This window comes from Passer domesticus, chromosome 5 (assembly GCF_036417665.1).
Source record: "Passer domesticus isolate bPasDom1 chromosome 5, bPasDom1.hap1, whole genome shotgun sequence".
Classification (NCBI taxonomy): Eukaryota; Metazoa; Chordata; class Aves; order Passeriformes; family Passeridae; genus Passer; species Passer domesticus.
In genome coordinates this window covers 74,099,475-74,117,476 of record NC_087478.1, presented here as the reverse complement: position 1 = coordinate 74,117,476, position 18,002 = coordinate 74,099,475, and the positions used below count along the sequence as shown (strand labels likewise).

The 18,002-nt window shown below is 43.0% G+C and overlaps 2 protein-coding genes and 1 long non-coding RNA gene across 3 annotated transcripts in view; 1 reads left to right on the top strand and 2 right to left on the bottom strand.

The window, feature by feature from the left end:
* LOC135300988 (potassium voltage-gated channel subfamily KQT member 1-like) overlaps window positions 1-5,339 on the bottom strand; it is a 413,931-nt gene extending 408,592 nt beyond the window's left edge. The window contains exons 1-2 of the mRNA XM_064421088.1: window positions 5,265-5,339; window positions 3,397-3,984 (exon numbers count right to left, since the gene is read on the bottom strand). Of these exons, the coding sequence (XP_064277158.1) occupies window positions 3,397-3,779 (383 nt within the window). The 5' untranslated portion in view covers window positions 3,780-3,984; window positions 5,265-5,339. The remainder of the gene's footprint in view (window positions 1-3,396; window positions 3,985-5,264) is intronic.
* On the top strand, window positions 599-3,184 carry LOC135300991 (uncharacterized). The gene is made up of 3 exons (XR_010362745.1): window positions 599-723; window positions 1,964-2,023; window positions 3,042-3,184. It is a non-coding gene; the product is annotated as an uncharacterized LOC135300991 (long non-coding RNA).
* Window positions 5,340-13,681: 8,342 nt separating the features above from the next.
* Window positions 13,682-16,052, bottom strand: LOC135300984 (probable G-protein coupled receptor 19). Its single transcript, XM_064421084.1, has 2 exons — window positions 15,694-16,052; window positions 13,682-15,077 (listed from the first exon to the last, which is right to left on the bottom strand). The coding sequence occupies exon 2, from the start codon at window positions 15,040-15,042 to the stop codon at window positions 13,819-13,821; it is 1,224 nt and encodes a 407-aa protein (XP_064277154.1). The 5' UTR covers window positions 15,043-15,077; window positions 15,694-16,052; the 3' UTR covers window positions 13,682-13,818.
* Between the last annotated feature and the right edge of the window lie 1,950 nt (window positions 16,053-18,002).

Below are 18,002 nucleotides of genomic sequence, written 5' to 3'. Positions count from 1 at the left end.
CCAGCTGTCATGTCCTGCCCCTCTTCCTCCCAGTGGCTCTCTGAGCTTCTTGACCCTTTTCAGCTGTCCCCTTTGAGCCTGTATCCAGCTTTCTGATCTGCACAACCTGTTTTTCTTTTTTTCCTTTGCTTCCTGCTTAAGTCAGATTCTCTGTGTTCTTAAGCTACTCTGCTCTTGGATTGTTTTCTTCCAGTTTCAGCATCACTGGCAGCAGTTTCAGCTTCCACACAAACCAACATGGACCTCAGAACCCAGGTTCTCCTTTCTCCCTCTTTCACCACGCTCAGTGTTAGCCAGTTGTCCTGCTCCCTCACTTCTTAGTCCAAATGAACCCAGATTCCCGTTAAGTCTTTGGCTTTTTAACTGGAAAATTCATCTATCCAGGCAAGAGCAGCACAAAAGACCAAAATGAGCAGTCCCTGCATGCTCCAGAGAAATGGGGAAGATAGGAAAAGGGGGTTGGACTGCAGTGAGCAGGGTGTAACTGATGGGGAAAATACTCAGCGGTATTTTGCCCCCCAGGATCGTGGGCACACCTCAGGGGTTTCCTGCCTGGAACCCACACTGCGACATCACCTCGGGCTGACACAAGGTGGCCTCTGTGGCTCACAGAACAGTGACAAGTGACAGCCAGCCACGTGGACACAACATTACAGCCTACAGTGGAGCCATTCCAGTAGTCACTGAATGGATGGAGGCTTCAGAAATATATCCATCACATAAGTAAGACTCCACCTGCAATTAAATGATTTAAATGTGTAGGTTTGCCAAGTAAGGTCACTGTCATAAATAACTCATCATCAATACATGTTGCATTTTTCTTTAGAGAGACAAAATATGAGGGTTATACCCTAATACCTGACATTTGGATGTGATTTAAGCAAGTGCACAGTTGAGTTTAGAAATTATCCAAGCCAGGCACATGCTGCTTTTTCTGGACTAAGGACCTCACAGCAAATAGCTGGGCTCTAACACAGGTGATCTCCAACATTACAAGGCCCTTGCATAGCCACAGGAATTTCTTGGATTGGATCAATACATTGTCAGTTCATGGAGCAACTGCTTCTCAAGCCCTCAGCTCTTGCTAAATGAAATCCTCTACTCTACTGGGCTTTTTGGAAGTGAAGTATTTCACAGTCCCAAACCAGAAAAGTATCCAAATGAGGTTTTCAAGACCAGCGGGAGGGATTCTCAAGTAAACCCACCCACCCCTGCAAACATTTTGTTCTGAAGTCCTAATTTCAACCTCCAATAAAACTCCAATAACTCCACTAAAATAATATAAATTCTGGATTTAATTAGGCAAAAATAATTCCCTTTTCTACCACTGTTATAAAGTTCTGTAAGAAGAAACTTTCTACGAGTGTTATCGGTGATTATCTTGGTAATTTCAGAATGAGAAGAGGTCACCTCCTGGAGCACTTGCTGTTCCCTCACCCTGCCTGGTTTTGGAAAATCAGGCTCTTTCTAGCAGAACTGACTCCAGATCAGAGCAGACTCCAATCCCTCTTGGACAGAGAGTTCCCCCAAGTTTGTACATGAGTTGTGTGATCTTTGTGGCACATGAAGAACAGAAAGGACAGAGCACATCCAGCTCCTCCAGGCTACACAAACATCAGCCATGTACTTGAAAGTTTGGATTTGTTAGGAAAATAGTCATAATCATCACCATCAATCAGCTGCACTTAAGTTACCTCCAAACCCACACATAAAACACGGGAAGCTGTTTAAAAATAAATTACAGGTTGTTCTAATTATAAAATTAAGTGTATTTTAGATTAGTAGTTTATTTTTTTAACAATGTTTCGCTGTAATGATATATAATCTTATAAGGCATGTTCTTTCCAAAACAGAAACTTGTTATTTAAATGAACACATCATGTAGTTACTGGGATAATTATTAGCAAAAATATCCTTGAGACAAAATGCTTGCCAAAAGCTGTTTCAAATGTTTCCTTTCTAGGAGCCTCAAAGACAAATAACTTTTAAGAGCACTCAATTTACACAGTCTTTCATGTAAATGGTAAGAATCCTTTAAAAAACAGTTGCTGTTGGTATTACCAGTATTTTCTCCAATTTTCTAGTACTGTGGGGGTGTATAGATTTTTTTTTTATTTTTATGCCCATTTCAGAATAAAAAAGTGCATATTAAAGGTCAGCCTCAGTTGGGGATAAAAGCAACACAGATGATGAAACAAATGAATTTTAGCAAGATTAGTAATCTCAACTAGGCTTAAATCATGACTATTCATATATTTAAATCTACACAAATCACATCTTTTTAGTCCTTAGGAATAAAGCATGCTATAAGCACAGTCCTTGAAAGAGACTTTATCTTGCTGCTTGGAGAAATTTCATTCATCAAAAAAGTCCTTTCAAAAGTACGTATATGATATTGAGGGGGGAAAGGAAGCAAGTATTAATGACACTATCTATTTTATGCTAAATAGAAGCATTAGGGTTCATCCCTAGAATTACCATGTTTCTCTGGGCAGCTCCTGACTGCAGCCACTGATAATGGGCTTTTTCCCAAAATACAATCAGGCCATAGTTTATCTCAGACAAACTGAGTAATTTCAACACTCTGCATTTCTTTAGGAATTATGCTAATTTTATAATAAAAGCAAGGCCTTTTGGCTCAGCTGGCCATTAACACTTGCTCTGGTCTCAGTGAGTGCACAACTGAACCCTTTCCACAGCTAAAATGACAAATTATCTTTCTGTTAAGCAGCATTCAGAACAGTAATTGAGGTCTTGCTAAGCTTGACAGATACCATAAGCAACCAAAGAAAACAGTAACAGCTGGATTAATATATCAACCACTGCTTTACAAGGGTAAATGGAAGCCTTAATTGCCTCCTTCCATGTACTACACACATGGTATAATGAAAAACATTTCACTAAGTTTGTACTCATTTCATGTTCACCACTACAAATCAATTCAAATTAGTAATGTTATATATTTGTCTAACAAATTACTTGTTTTGGCTCTTTAACATGAGCAAAACAAACTTAAAAGAGCAGAATGTGTCTGATCACAGCTGGACCTGCCACATCTCCTGCTAAAACCTGCACTGTCTGAAGCTGGAACAGTGTAAGGCAGCTCAGTCAGCAGTCACAACTGCCAGGAGCAGAGAGGACTTGCCCTCAGAAATACCAAATATACCTGTACATCCTTGAAAACAAAGATCATTTGAAGAATAAAAAGCCTTCTCTGGAACTGATAATGCATATAGTGGCTGATTCTTTGAGGAACTGGCTTTTCCACTGCCTTGAGAGGATTACCCATGGAACAGGTTTTGAGCACAGGAGATCAAGTACTAATTCCTGGCTGATTAAATGGGCAGTTTCCAATTTTTCTTACACCAAAGATCATGTGAAAATGTAGGTACTTACACAGCAAAATGATAGATAAAACACTTCCACCCACTGGGCCTCTCCAGGAAGTTGTAGACCTGTCCCTGGGTGCTGGTTTTGGTCAGATATTGGCTCTGGAAGCACTCCGTGGTCCGGGTCCTGCTGGCTCCACTGTCCGAGCAGGCTGCAGCCTTTGTGCCTTCCCCGGGGCTCTGGGGAATCCCGGCTCCCTTATCCATGGAGGGCTCTGGATTCAGTGCCACAGGAGAATAGTGCATGGTGCTGAGGTTCCCCCTGACTTCCAACAACGCTGCAGATCTGCTATTCCCACTCAGAGTGCTCAGCTGGAGAGTGGAGCCTTGATCCTGCCCACGGTGGTTACACTCCAGGTACGCAGCAGTTTCTGCACCACCACAGGACATCCCGCAACAACAGCCAGGTATTGCTGTCTCTGATCAATATTTAAAATCATGAAGGAGGGATTGGATGTCTTCTGTGCCCAAGGGTCTCCAGAAGCTGATAAGATGGCTTTGTGCTGTTATCACGGAGCTTCTCTGTGACACAAGTGCGAGCTGCCAGCCTGTCACCTGCCGTCACTCACATCCTCTGAATTTAAGTCAGATAAACCTATGAGACAGTAACAACAGAAGGAACAGGAGTCTGGGAAAGGAAAGAGGTTGAGACTTCTGGAGGAAGGAAAGAAAATTAATTTCAAAAGTACATTGTTAAGAAGAAAGCCTAGAACTATTTAAACAGTGTGTTTAAATACTTATGCAGTAGCAGAGAGAGCTGATCCTACCAGATTACTTTAAGCTGAGCAATTCTTGAAGTGCCCTGATTAGAAATGAAGTGTTGCCCAAAACACACCTGAATGAGGCTTTGAACTTCAACACCTACACCTCAGGAGAATTTATCTAGAGGATCAATATTACAGGAAGAATTTAAGACTTAAATAAATTATTTCAGTCACCTCACAGGACCCGATCTTGCAGTCCACAGTACTCTGGATCAACTTTTCTCAAGTGTAAAAAGGAGGATGCCATTAATGATAGCTGATTCTGGGAGGTTAATATTGCTACAAGGGGAAAGATCAAAGACTCCTGGCCTGATCCTCAATTTTCTCCAAGCCCTTTCATGTTTGCAGCTAATTTGGCTACTCTCAAACAAGTACCTAAACAAAATAGAAAAGACAATAGGGTTCTTCTAGATCAAGATGTATTTTATAAAGCAGAATTCAATTTCTGCTAATACAGAGCAGCAATTTCTTAGCAGCAACATTAATAATTTTGTAAGACTGAGAGTGGATGTCTTTTTTTGAACTGCCTTATTTCCTACACCCCACATTCAGTTACTTTAGCCTCAGTAAAATATTTTAGAGAGACAATTTCAGCCTTCACACACACACCCCTTTTTTAAATTAAGCCTATTTTTTGCTGTTGCTTAAAGCTCCTCATATGTAGTGGATGAACTCCCAGTGTAGTACATCTGAACAGAGCCCTCCAAATTATTCCACAAAGTATTTACATGCATTCATTTTAACATGACTTTCCTACACAGGGCTCATTTCTTAACACTTCTCATGGAAAGGTGAGCATCAGTTCACATTCCCACATCAGTCCTAGTGCAAAGAGAGAAATACATCCCTTCCCTCAGCAGCTCTCTTACTGAACAGCTGGAGGGTGCAGACATTAAGGCACAAAGCCCTTCATCCCAGTCAGCCTGCAGCAGGTCCCTGAGAGGCACCTCGAAGAGCATCCGTTCACTCTGAGGCTGCCTGGAGGAGGCTGGCTAGGCAGAGCTACAAGCACAGCCGCCTGCAACACCTTTCCTGGGCTGCTCCATCCACACACGACATCCCACAGACACGGCACAGAACAACCTGAAAGCAGCTGGCAAACAGCACCTACTTTCTCCGGGCGCATCCCTCTCCTGGCGGCTGCTGCACACCCGGGAGTCCCTGGAGAGGTGCGGGAGAGGAGCTGCTGCCCGGCTCTGCCCACAGCTCCCCAAGTCCCACCCTGAGCAAGGCAGGGGCCCTCCCTTTGGGCTGCCTTATATGGCTGCCCTTGCAAAAGGCACAGAAAGAATCGGGAACAGTTCGGATGATTTCAGAGAGAAGTTACTTCTGTCTCTTCCTGCTGTCAAAACCAGCAATCACAAGCAACAGCTTAACTTCCCTCCCAGGCTTTTTCTTATCTGCAGACACTTCATTGCAATGTATTAAAAGCAGCCTTTCCTTACTGCACATCTTTAAACACTGAATTAGGTGATGCCTGTGGCAAGCTGGAGGCTCTGCATCCTCCTTTCATACTGGGAAAGTCTAAACAGCAGCTTCAGTTGCTCAGGGTTTTTTCCATCAAAGTTTTGACACAGCCAAAAGCAGTGCTTCATTGTTACATCAAGTACTGGAAAATCAGGGTTCTCTCGTGTTGTTGCCCTTTTGAACTCCAGGTCATTTTTTATGCTAATTTGGGAGGAAGAGAATCCCAAACATAACCATTCCAGCATCTAACTCTCCATTTTATTGTTGACTTTTCTAATCAGGAAGGAGAAAGTGAATACTGCTATTTCTCTCCTTTCCTCCCTCTTGTAACAGAAATCAGACTGTTGTCTGCAATGCCAACATTCCAAACTTAAGCTTCCCACTTTTCCAGAGCCAGGAGTTTGAGAATGGAACAAAGGTACACCTTTCACCCTATGGTTATCATCACTGGGGGAATGCTGCCATTGCACATAGTCTTAACTGTTCATGGGGCTATGGCATTTCTTTCCCTGGAAAGATTATTCCAGAAAGTTATTAGTTTTCTAGTTATATTTCCATACCACTGCAAAAACTCCAAAACAAAACCCCAAACCCTTTCAGTTCCTTTCTTTTTTTCTTGATACATGATACGTGTAGTCTGATCTTAAAGCCAACCCATCCAGAACATTTTCTTTGAATGCTGTGTTGCTCAGTTCACCCTGTGCACAGAATTGAATACATTATTCCACACACTACTGCAGGTGAGTAGTCATTGAGAACTGATACCTGACTGGAGCCACAAAAATCCTTCCCCAGGTTTTTGCTTCTTCCTGAAATCTTTGCTGCATCAATTAATACTTTTATACTCTCTGCTGTATTAACTTTTCCAGACAGTAATTTGCTAAATGAAAAAAATTTCCATCTCTCCTCACCTCTGACCTCTCCTGAATGTAATTACTCAAGCTCTACAGAACTAGCCAAACTATGGAGGGGAAAAAAATATTGAAAAAACCTCAATGAGCCAAACAAAAACCCCCAACCAACCAACCAACCAACCAACCAATCAACCAACCAACCAACCAACCAACCAACTAACCAATCAACCATCAACCAACCAAGAAGTAATTTTTGTGGATATTTTATTATTACAAATAAATTTCCTTTGAGGGAATAGTAGTACCCAGCTTTACTGCAAATGCAAAACCTCAACATTATAGCAGAAGATTTGAAACCCCAGCAGAAACGAAACCAGAGCACCTACTCCTATTTCTTGGTTGAGGAAATGATTTAATGATAAGATTTTAATAGACTGAAAGGTGTAAGACTTGAACTCATTCCTTCACACACCCCCAAAAGCAGTACATTGGATCTTTGGGTCAAAATCTCAAAAGGCAATTAGTCACCTCACTAATTTATGACCTACATCAGAGGCATGATTTCAGGGATGTCTAAATGCTGAAGTGCTCACTGGTAACTATAGATGCACACAGCATCCTGCAACTGTGTATATAGAGGAGCATGACTTCTGTGGCTGGGCTCACTTCATGTATTTCATTTTGGTGGGCCTGGTGCCACCCCCGTGCTCAGAGTGCACATCTTCCTCACCCTGACAGCACTGCATTTAGCACTAGGCCTGGGAATTTATAACCAGAAGGCCAGGATGGGAAGGCACAGAGAAATGTCTGGCTCTGAGATGCACTTTTGAGCCCCTTCTTGAGGAGGAGGCACTTCTCAGAGACAAACCTAAACACAGCACCACTGGCACCACCCATCACTGTCTCCTCTGGGGGCTGTGTTTTAGAAGGAGAGTGTTAATGAGTCATGCAAGAGACAGATAATATAGAACCCTTAATGCTAGAAAATATCTTGAAGGGTAAATAACAGATGAGACTTGGAAAACATTCCCGCGCCCCTCTGTCCATCCCAGATTCCATTCTCCGGACGTAAGCTCTCTGCATCAGTGCTCTTGAAGATCTGTTCTGGATCTGCGAGCTGCAGCACTGCCAGCACTGATGGCCAGGAGCTGGGCACTGCTGAGTGCCACAGAGCCCTCTGTGCCAGCTGTGGGATCTTAGCAGTGATCACACTGGGGCACAAACCCAGCGAGTTGTGTGGCTCCAGCTGGTGGTACCCAGAACGCCTTTAAAGGGGCAAAATTCCAGCCCTTGCTCTCTGATTCAGCTTCCCAGCCTGGTGGGCTCTTACAAGGGACTGTAAACAAAGGTAATTGAGAGTAATGAAATGGAGCTTCAGCTCTGAGTTCACTTAACAGTACCCTCTACATTTTTAATTTTTGAACAGTAATGGGGCAATATTTGTCTTGCCAATCTGTTACACAGTTCAATTATCTGTGGAGCACTTGGCGGTCTATTTAATGTGCACCATGAACATCATTATTCTCCTTCACAGGGATATGCTGAACGTAAACTAAGATTATCATGACTTGTACACTGTGGTATTGGAAAGATGGTGCATGTCCAGATTGAGACACTGGGCTTCCATTCTCTCCAAAAGTTTGCCAAGTGATGTATTGTAGAATTTTACCACACAGGAGAGATATGATGTGACAAATTGCCTTTTATGAGTGCTGGCAGTGCTTCATTATTTTTGTACTAACATAGATAGTCTACAAGGCTGACTGCTTGACCCAGAGTAGTGTCTAAGAATTCCATAAATTTCTCATTTCCATGGCAGAATGCCTGTAAGAAATTAACCTGACTCCTGCACTTAAAAAAAAGAGGTTTTTTCCCCTCTGTTCAAACTAAAACTAAAATATTTTATTACAAAAATGAACAGAAGATGCAAGTTCTTCAAGAAATGCCTGAACATCTTAATAGCCATGATGTGAAGAAAGTGTCAGTCTCATAATATGATGCATATAATGAATGTATAGATCTTAGAATTATCATAAATGTATAAAACTTATACTAAATCATAAAGTAAGATCTAAACTATTGTTGTTATGCTGACTTTAATAAACTCTATCTGCCTGAGAGAAGTAAAAAAAATCAATTCATTCACATGATCATAAGAGGGGGAACTAGTAGCAACTTTCAGGTCAGGTTGTCTGCCTGTTCCTACAATACCTGTCCCTTTCATTTCTTGAAAATTCATCAACATTGTAAGTACCTGGCCCTAAATTTTATTCTGAAAATCTCTAATTCTGCTTTTGACTGGTTGGTTAAAAAGCTATTCAGCCACTTTTGACCATGCAGACAGAGGAAAATAGGTAGCTCTTTTAAAATAAACCCCACTGATAACCAACATCCATAACCATCCCAAAACAAAACCAGCAAAGCACAACAGCTTGTGTACTGGAACAATACCCTGAGAATGTATCCCTTTCCATGGGATGTTCAGTGGTACCCATGGGATTCAGCACCCTGGAGAGAGCAAAGAGACCCTGCTCAACAACCCCCTGCCCTGCCCCAGACCCCCACCCACCCAAGAAATCACATCTCACCACCATTAGGTAACTTAGAGGGACTCCAAGTCCTGTTTTTCTCTCATTTTTATGAGTCCTGATGAGTCCACAGCCATCCAACACACATCTCCAAAAAAACCATTGCATTTTTAATTTCAGCAAGGATGTCAAGTATTCAGCTTATCTTTGTGTATGTGTGCATGTGTATGTGAAAAATCCCAGCTAAACAAATCACTTGCATGGCTAAACTATTCCACAGTCATTCAGGATACATTTCAGGTTTTCATTAAGAATATACACACTTTGTGCCTCAGTCTTTTAGCTTGGCATCCTGTTGCTGTTGTCTCTCACTACAAGGAGGGGGGAAGATGAAAGCTGAAGAACTGGGTGAAAGAGCTGACAAAGAAGTGTGTTTTCCTCTGCTGGAAATGGGAAAGGTTTTGATTCCATGACTTTTGCACCACAGTTAAGCAAAGTTTCAAGAGTTTAAAATAATTTCTATTGGACAAATGGCAGCATCACATTTACCATTTGACGCACTATGGGAAATCAAACAATAACTATAATGCATTCCATGAGAGTCATTTTAAGAATGATGCAGCCAAATATCACTGTTCTCATTATATTCCACCTGGACAATCTTGGTGTGCAGTTTAAGTGCTCTTCACTAGGCCAGCAGAATTCTTTAATTATAAATCATAATATAGTTTTATATAAAGCCACAGCATTTTCAATATCCGAATATTAATAAAGCAGATGAACTAAAATAAACTTCTACCATGTAGGGCAAAGTATCTGTTGTTATGCTTATGTTGCATTAAAGGAAGACAAAATTACTGCATGAAATAGGTTCCCTATGGTCACTGCTGAAGAGGTAACCAGATAGGAGCCACAGAAAACCTTCACATAATAAGAGGCAATATAACTTCTTGCATAGTGAACCTCAGCTGTTACTTGATTCCTTTCTTCAATTATATTAAGTGTCCCAGCATTGTTTGATTGGGTTTGTTTAAATCATTAGTGATGCACTGGAGGAAAAGGATACTGTTATTGGTTCTAGGGTTGTAACTGAATACCATGAAAAGTGGGTGCTTATTTCAAGTATATCTGAAAAGATTGACCAAAATAGAACTATTGCTTCAGGAGAGACTCTTTACATAGGAGCTGTGTGTTATGACTGAAGAGGCAGTTTGAAAAGATGACAATGATCCTTTCAGGGTAAGTGCAGTTGGGCATTCTTACATTTACATGTGTGAGTTTAAAAAAGTCAACTAAGACATTTCATTAATTTTATCTAGAGTTTCCACAAAGCTTCTTTTCTGTGAGCTGTGGGCTCTTTTATACAACCTTCAGTTGATTACCAAGCTGATATTAAAGAACAGTAAACTGAACTTTAAACTCTTAATGTACCAGGTCTACTTTACCTTCTTTCTCAGCTAAGCGAGAGATTCAGGCAGTAACTCTTCTGAAATTATTCACCTCATGCTCAAAGTGGAGCATATTTTCTTATTTCTTACTTCCATCTCCTGTCATTTTTTTGAGAAAGCTGTCTATTGCTTTCTCTGGCAGCTCTACACCCCTCACTGATTCCAGAGCACGTAACATGCAGTGCACACGTGCAGCATGACCAGAAAGTCAGGCTTAGTGTGTTCTGCAGAGATTTAAAGAGCACAAGCACGAAGGCTGGCCAGGGGTCTTCCCACTGCATTCCAAGCAATCCCAATAAGCCAGGCTGACTTAGCTCTCCTGCACACAGAAGGGTGGAGAGCTCCTCGGTGAGTACCACCCCACCACTCTGGGTGCTCAGAATGTCACCCAGGATGTTTCCAGCACAGACGCAGATCCTACATTCTTCCCAGAACTAACACATTCAGCTGGATATGATGAGCTCAGCAAAGACACTTGGCATCTGAGGCACTTCAGTTTTGTCCACCTTTTGGAAATCTGAGACTGTGTTTAGCTTGTCGGAATCCAGGCAATCTAAATAAACGTATCTGTGATAAGATCTGTTTAAAATTTGTGGTAGAAAAGAAGCTGCCTTGGAAGTAAGGATTGTGGAAGAAGTGAGTGAGCTTGATAGCTATGTGTTCTAGCAACTAGAACATCCCATAAATGTTTCTGTAAAAGCACCCTCCTGAAGCAGGAGGGTGTTCATATCATGTTCATCTGGAGTAAAATTTACCAAAAGCAGCAGTGTGCTGAACATGGATCACTCTACTGAAAGCTGACTTTTAAACAAAATTGTGACTTACTGGCTTCTTTCTAGGAAAACCAGGAAATTTTTGAGAGGATTTAAATATAAATCAATAACTTTTGATACTGCAACCCAAGACATGCAAGTAACCCACAATGAAGTCATGAAACAGGAACTCAAAGCTAACACGTAACACCTGCAGCTGATCTTGTTCTGGGACTGCCACTACATACTTTCAATAAGAAAAGGTCTCTTTTTATGTTACCCTAATGTGGAAAATAAGATAAAATTCTGAGTGGCTTCTAAATAAGAATGTTCTAGTGAGAAATAGAGCAGGACTTCAGAAGGTCAGTAAGACTGGCTTAAGGCATTGTGGAGTATTTGCAAAATGCACTAATTATATCAAATAAATTATATCAAATAAACCAAAGAGTTCTCCAACCCTGAGCACTCTCCATCTGGCATTCAGGTGCACAAACTGACTTGCAAAGTGTCTGTCCTGAAGAGGTATAGGAGCAGAGGTGTGTGGAAATACACAGCATTTCTCTCAGCCTTGACAATGACTCCTCATGGTGAGGGCAACGGGGTACATCTGACACATATACTGAAAATTAAGATGCAAATATTTACACTTTTTTATTGGAAAAGCAGTTGTTATTTATAAGAGATACTTATGAATGCATTATGTGATATTCAGTGCCACTTTATATCCCATATGTACAGCATGAGGAATGTATAGCCTCTAGAGGTGTGTCCATGCACCTTACTCCTGCTAACAATTCAATTTTTAGTTCAGAATATAAAATCCACAATTTTCAGGTTCAGGATAGATTCAACTTTTTTTGGTTGCTCAAGCCCAAATGCTCACTCAGATGCCTCACTGTCTTTGATCTCTGGACACATTAATTTCAGAATTAACTTTGAGAATACAAAGATTAACATAATTTAAATAATTCATTTTAGCTTTGAACATTTATCAGACACTGCTACAAAAAATTCCATCATCTCTTTCCTTGTCCTTTTTCATCAGCTGTTAACAATGGATGGCCATTTCACACCTCAAAATTTGTAAAATTACCAAAAATCTTGTGGAAATCTGTAATTGCAAAGTTTATACTTTAATTACAGTAGTAATTACTGTCCATCATTCATAATGCATTCTGACCAATAATTGTGCTAAAGTGGATGAAGTCATTGTGAGATTCTGTATTAGTAATGAAAGGGTAAAATACATTACAGCCCTGTTGTAATATGAAACAAACTGATTTAAACCAGAACTCCTGAGCAAAGGCAGGGACACAAGCATATTGCTACCAAAAAACCCAATTAACAGCTGCACAAATATGTCCAGAGGCACAGTAAAAAAAGCTGAAATTTAAGAAAAGCAGCACTACCTAGTCCAGATTTACACATGACAGCATCACCATCTTGTTTCCATGGGGAAAATGTTCCCAGGGATGAATCCATTTGTGTTTTCCTGAAAAAAATCTACAGAGCTTTGCTTACAGAGGTTGTTGAAAGAGCCTGTGCCTGTTTTGGGGAGAGAAACAGCAGGCAGTGACTGAGAAGTTGTATTTTTAGTTGTGAGGGGAGAAAACTGACTTGAAGGAGACTGAGGGGAGCTCTCAGCAGGGTCTGCAGCTTCCTCCCAAGGGACAGCAGAGTGGCAGATATGACCTCTGCTCTCTGGGACCAGGAACGGGACCCGAGGGAATGGCTGGAGCTGGGTCAGGGGAGGTTTAGGCTGGATATCAGGGAAAGGCTCCCCAGGGAATGGCCACGGCCCCAAGGCTGCCAGTGCTTCAGGGGCGTTTGGACAATGCTCTCAGGGATGCACAGGGTGGGATTGTTGGGGTGTCTGTGCAGGGTCAGGGCTCCCTTCCAACCCAGGATATTCCATGACTCCATGCAATGGAATCATGGCTCTGTGGCTCCACAGCCACACACTGGAACAGGCCCCAGGATGGCAGAGCCTGAGGAGTCCTGCGCTGTGAGCTGGAAGTTTGTCTAGGAACCCCTTCTGCAGGCAAACCCTGCTGAAACAATCGCCGTGACTTTTCCAGGAGGAGGTTATTCCCAAAGAAAAATGGAGGCACAGGAAGACTGGAAGGAGCCAGAGTCCTAGAATTGTTTAGGTTGGAAAAGACCCCTTAGATCATCCAGTCAAGCCATTAACCCAACACCACCCTGTCCACCAGACCAGTGGGGTCTGAAGAAGAGGGACAAGCCCAGTGCAGGAATATCCCCAGGGACATACTGGAAGGAAGCCTAGGTGTCTTTGGGTGGATTTAGGTGTTTCTACACTATGGCCCATCCCTTCCAGGGATTGTAACAAGCGGTACTTCTTTCTCTTTTCTCCCTACAGACAGAGAGTGTAAGGACTCGTAGATTCCAGGAAAGGAGTTTCCCAAAGCAGAACATGAAAACTGAAATAAAATAGAACAAATGCATCAAACCCAAGCCATTAAATAATACAGAACATTTATTTTTTAGTACCTTAGGAGCTGGTCTAAAATATGTACCTATTTATTGCTTCAAAAGAGTGAAAGATTGTCTTTCTTCTCAGGGAACATAGAACTCCCAAAGCTCATCCATTCCTTCTCAGAGTAATGAAACCCTCTTGGCAAATGTATTTGTGGGATTGGACTCACCAAGCCTGGAAAGCTCATGCTCCTTGACTTCTCTGTTAAAAGCATCACGGTGGAGTCTTTGGTGAGGTTGGGCTGGGATAATGTGATTATTTTCAGCTGTCCTGGAACTGGCAGTAATGGTGTAGATGTTGCTTCTGGGGTATTTCCACATGCAACAAATTTCTTGCATTCCTCTTCTGAGGTTTGCATTATAGATGCAGAAGAGGGTTGGCTTAGAGGCTGAGGAACTGAAAGAGATCCAGGTGATGGCCAGGAAAAGCAAGGAGCTCTTTCTGTAGTCTGTTTCCTCTGGGTGCCACAACTGTACCATGAAGAAAGGCAGCCAGGACAGAAGAAAATTCAAGATAAAGATGGAGAACATCTTGACAGTTTTCACTTTTCTTCTTAAGACAAGATTCACTGTCCTCCTTCCAGCTGTGTACTCAGTGCCACTTCTCCAAATGTAGGCGAAGAGTTTCTGGTAGCAGAGGATAATGAGGAGTGATGGAATCAAAAGCAACAGCACTGAGAGTTGGATGACACCAGAGACGGCTCCTAGCCAAGAACTAGGAAGGAAGAAGTTGCAGTGGTGGTCACTGCTGGAGCCATAGAGAAAACAGGCCGGCAATGCAAACAGAGCACCACAGAGCCAGGAGACCAGAGTCATTCTCTTGGCTTTCTCCCTGGAAACTCTGAAATTCATGGGATGGATAAGAGTGTAGAATCGATCCACGCTGATGGCGAGGAGCACGTAGGTCTGGACCCCGGGCGTGAGGTACTGGAGGTACCTGGCCAGCCGGCACACGCCGCTGCCCAGCGCCCAGCGCCCCGAGCTCAGCTGCAGCAGCAGGAAGGGCGCGCTGCCCACGCTGCTCACCAGGTCGGCACAGGCCATGGACACCACAAAGTAGTTGGTGGTGGACTGCGTCCTCCTGCTCCTGTGGATCACTAAGCACACGAGGAAGTTTCCCAAGACGGAGATCAGCCACAGCACTCCCCAAAGCACGCTGGCAGCTGTGATTTCCCCCGGCCTCAGCCCATACTCTACCAGAGAGTGGTTCCTGCTGGGGCCCGTGCATGGGGCTGGAGGTTCTGCCATCTCGGAGCCAGCAGGAGGGGAGGAGGCTTTGGGGCTGCTCGTGTTCTGCAGCAGCAGCAAGGTAAGGAGAAGAACAGGGCCACTGCTGTTATCCATGCTGCGAGCAAACTCAGCTACATCTTTTGCTCAGGCTGCAGACAGAGAGGAGAGGAAAGGTTTTGTTAAACAACTATGTGTGAAAAGCCCAAAGTAATCAATAAAAGATAACTCTACATAGTCTCCATACTCCTCAGAGCAGTAGATTTTAGAGTAAAGGGTCAGAAATATATGGTGACACTATATGGCATGGCAGAGAACATTAAGTTTCATGCAGATTTTTAGGAATGGCCTGAGTATTTCAGATGGACATTTCTGTCTCCAGAAAGATGAGTGTCCTGTTCACAGCTGGAGACTGATGTCACCAGTGCAGGTAAGCTGCAAACAGAGGGAGCAGAACGTGCCCCACTGATCCCAGAAATGAGCTGTACTTCCTGCTGTCTATGGAAGTGTCAGAAAAGCAGACCAAGAGGGTCCCTGCACCCTTGACTTGACCTAGAGCTTTGAAGAAGAAGAAAAATATTGAGGGAGGAGGTCAGTGTCCTCAGACAGATGAGATGAGAGGCTGGGGGAGGGATGGGGGAGCTTTTTGAGTTCCAGCAGTGGAGCTTCAGTTTGTCTTGTCGACACTGTCAATACATGTGGCTGCAGTCAGCTGCTGGGCATGTCTGTGCTCTGGAGAAAACCCAGGCAGATGGGGAATGTCCTTACCTTGGTCAGGGGCCTTCCACCCAGGCAGCAGCAAGGCTGACCCTTCACAGCAGGACCAGCCCAAAGGTTCTGCAGGCCTATGGGTGACCCAAGGGACAACTGAAGGACTGCCAGAAGCAACTGACACCAACAGTCAGCCAAGAACCTCTGCCCTCGATTTTGTGACTGAGCTCTACAAGCTGAGAATCACTGTGGCCCAAGTGCAGCACCCAGCACTGGGCCTTGCTGAACCTCATCCCATGCAGCCTGTCCGGGTCCCTCTGCAGAGCCTTCCTGCCCTCCTGCAGATCAACGAGGCTGGCACAGATCGGTGTCACCTGCTGCCTGCCCAGTGGGGCACTCGGCACCCTCAGCCACAGCCGTTATAACGGAATGAGCCTTGCCCAGCTCTGCAAGGACAGTCACCTTTGGGTGACATGTTTTCCATGATCATAACATAGTCCTGGATAAGCATATGAGCAGCCAAACCCTGCTGCCCTTCAGTGCTCACTGACTGGGGTTGTATGAACTGGTTCACACTTTCAGAATTTCAGAACTTTAACACTCATTGTCTTGCCTGCCACCCCACACTCAAGCCCTTCAGGAAATAGATTTTTCAATTCCATACTAGTATTATTCCCCCTCCTCCTCCTGCTGATTTATCCCAAGGCAGGAAGATGCCAAGTTCCTCTTCCTAAGCGTCTCTGAAATCAAATGCAGTGGAAGGTTGGAAAAGGCCTGGTAGCCAAATGGGAGAGGCCCTCTGTTAAAAATTCCTCTACAAATCAGCACCAACTTTTGCTGTAAGAGAGCACTGAATTTCCTGGGGTCTTGGAGGCACTAACACTGACATTGCAGATCAGTGCTGGCCATGGTGTCACCAGCAGAGCAAAGAGTTCATCAGCTCAGACAGCCGTGGATCTACTTCCATTATAACCAGCAAGTGGTGAATGTATGGGAATGTGTTGCTTTCCAAATTTTATAAAATATTACTAAATATAAATGCCTCCTCTGGAATGTGGCCATCGAGAAAAGATGTTGGACTCTGGGTTGGTTGTGCTGCAGCAGACAGGAAAATTCAATTACTAGTTTATCACTGAAAAAGTCCAGTTTGAAAGCTGGAAAGAGAAGCAAATGGAGCAGGAAGTCAATTTTCCAGTAAGGAAAAACATTCAGAGGCATTCAATTCTCCTTGTTCTAATTCCACATGATGTTTGTCAATGTTTTGATTTTCTAGATATAAACAAATCACATAGTTCTTTCTGTTTACATGTTTTTCTTAGATTTTTTTTTCCTCCTCCTACTTTTCCTGTCCTTCAGGATGATATACTGGTATATTTTACACAAAATAAATACATCATGGGTAAAATTGTGCACAACTTTTTCAACCAGACTTGGAAATCTGGGCAGTTTACTAGCACCACCTGTGCTACCAACAGTTTTGTTTCCCTATCAAGATTTATTTTGTGGCTAAAACATTAGGAGAGCTGAAAGGAGCTTCCCCTTGAAAAGGAAGTTCCATGCTATGTTCCATGCTATGTTCCAGAGAGTGTGCTCTCAGTGTGCCTGTTGGTATTTCACTTCATTCTTAGTGAGTTCTAAGGCCCCAGCTCTGAGCAGTATCTGTGTCTTTAATACAGGACTTTCCAGGCAATTGTTTAGATTATTTTTAATTTGAAGCTCTTTCACTATGAAATGCAAGTCAAAACCTTGAGTCCCTTTTGCAGTGCATTTGCTAGAAAAGTCACGGTCCATTGTCATTCAGATGAGGTGTTCAGCATGTCTCAGATGTAGCCCAGCACAATTCAATTTGTTCTGCACCAAAAAAAAGGAGGCTTGAAGGATCTTGTGGGAAGAGGTGAATGTGAGACAAGAAGCTCTGGTTGAACAGCATGAAGGAAAGATTAATGCCATCAATCTTTTAGCAGAAGGTTTTGATTACTAGTTTTAAGAAATACATAGGACTGTATTTTATCCTAGCAAATTTTTTTGGCTGTTGTGTTTCAATTTAGAGCTGCACTGACTTAAACTCTTCTTCATTAGTTGCTGTCTAGATCTGTTCTGAACTGTATTGTATGGCTGCTTTCACCAGTCCTTCTTTCCTTCGGCTATAGGGGGGAAATTTAAATCCTCCAAAAATAAATTGCAGGGGACTGAGTTGTGTTTTAACTTGTGAGGGGAAAAAACTTGACTTGGAGGAGACTGAAGGGACCCCTCATGGCAGTCTGCTGCCATGAGGGGAAGCAGAGGGGCGGCTCCGATTTCTGCTCTCTGTGACCAGAAACAGGACTTGAGGAATGGCCTGAAGTTGTGTCAGAGGTTTAGGATGG

What these genes read in the sequence shown, in the direction of transcription:
- LOC135300984 (XM_064421084.1), bottom strand. Translation starts at nt 15,042, where the DNA reads ATGGATAACAGCAGTGGCCCTGTTCTTCTCCTTACCTTGCTGCTGCTG.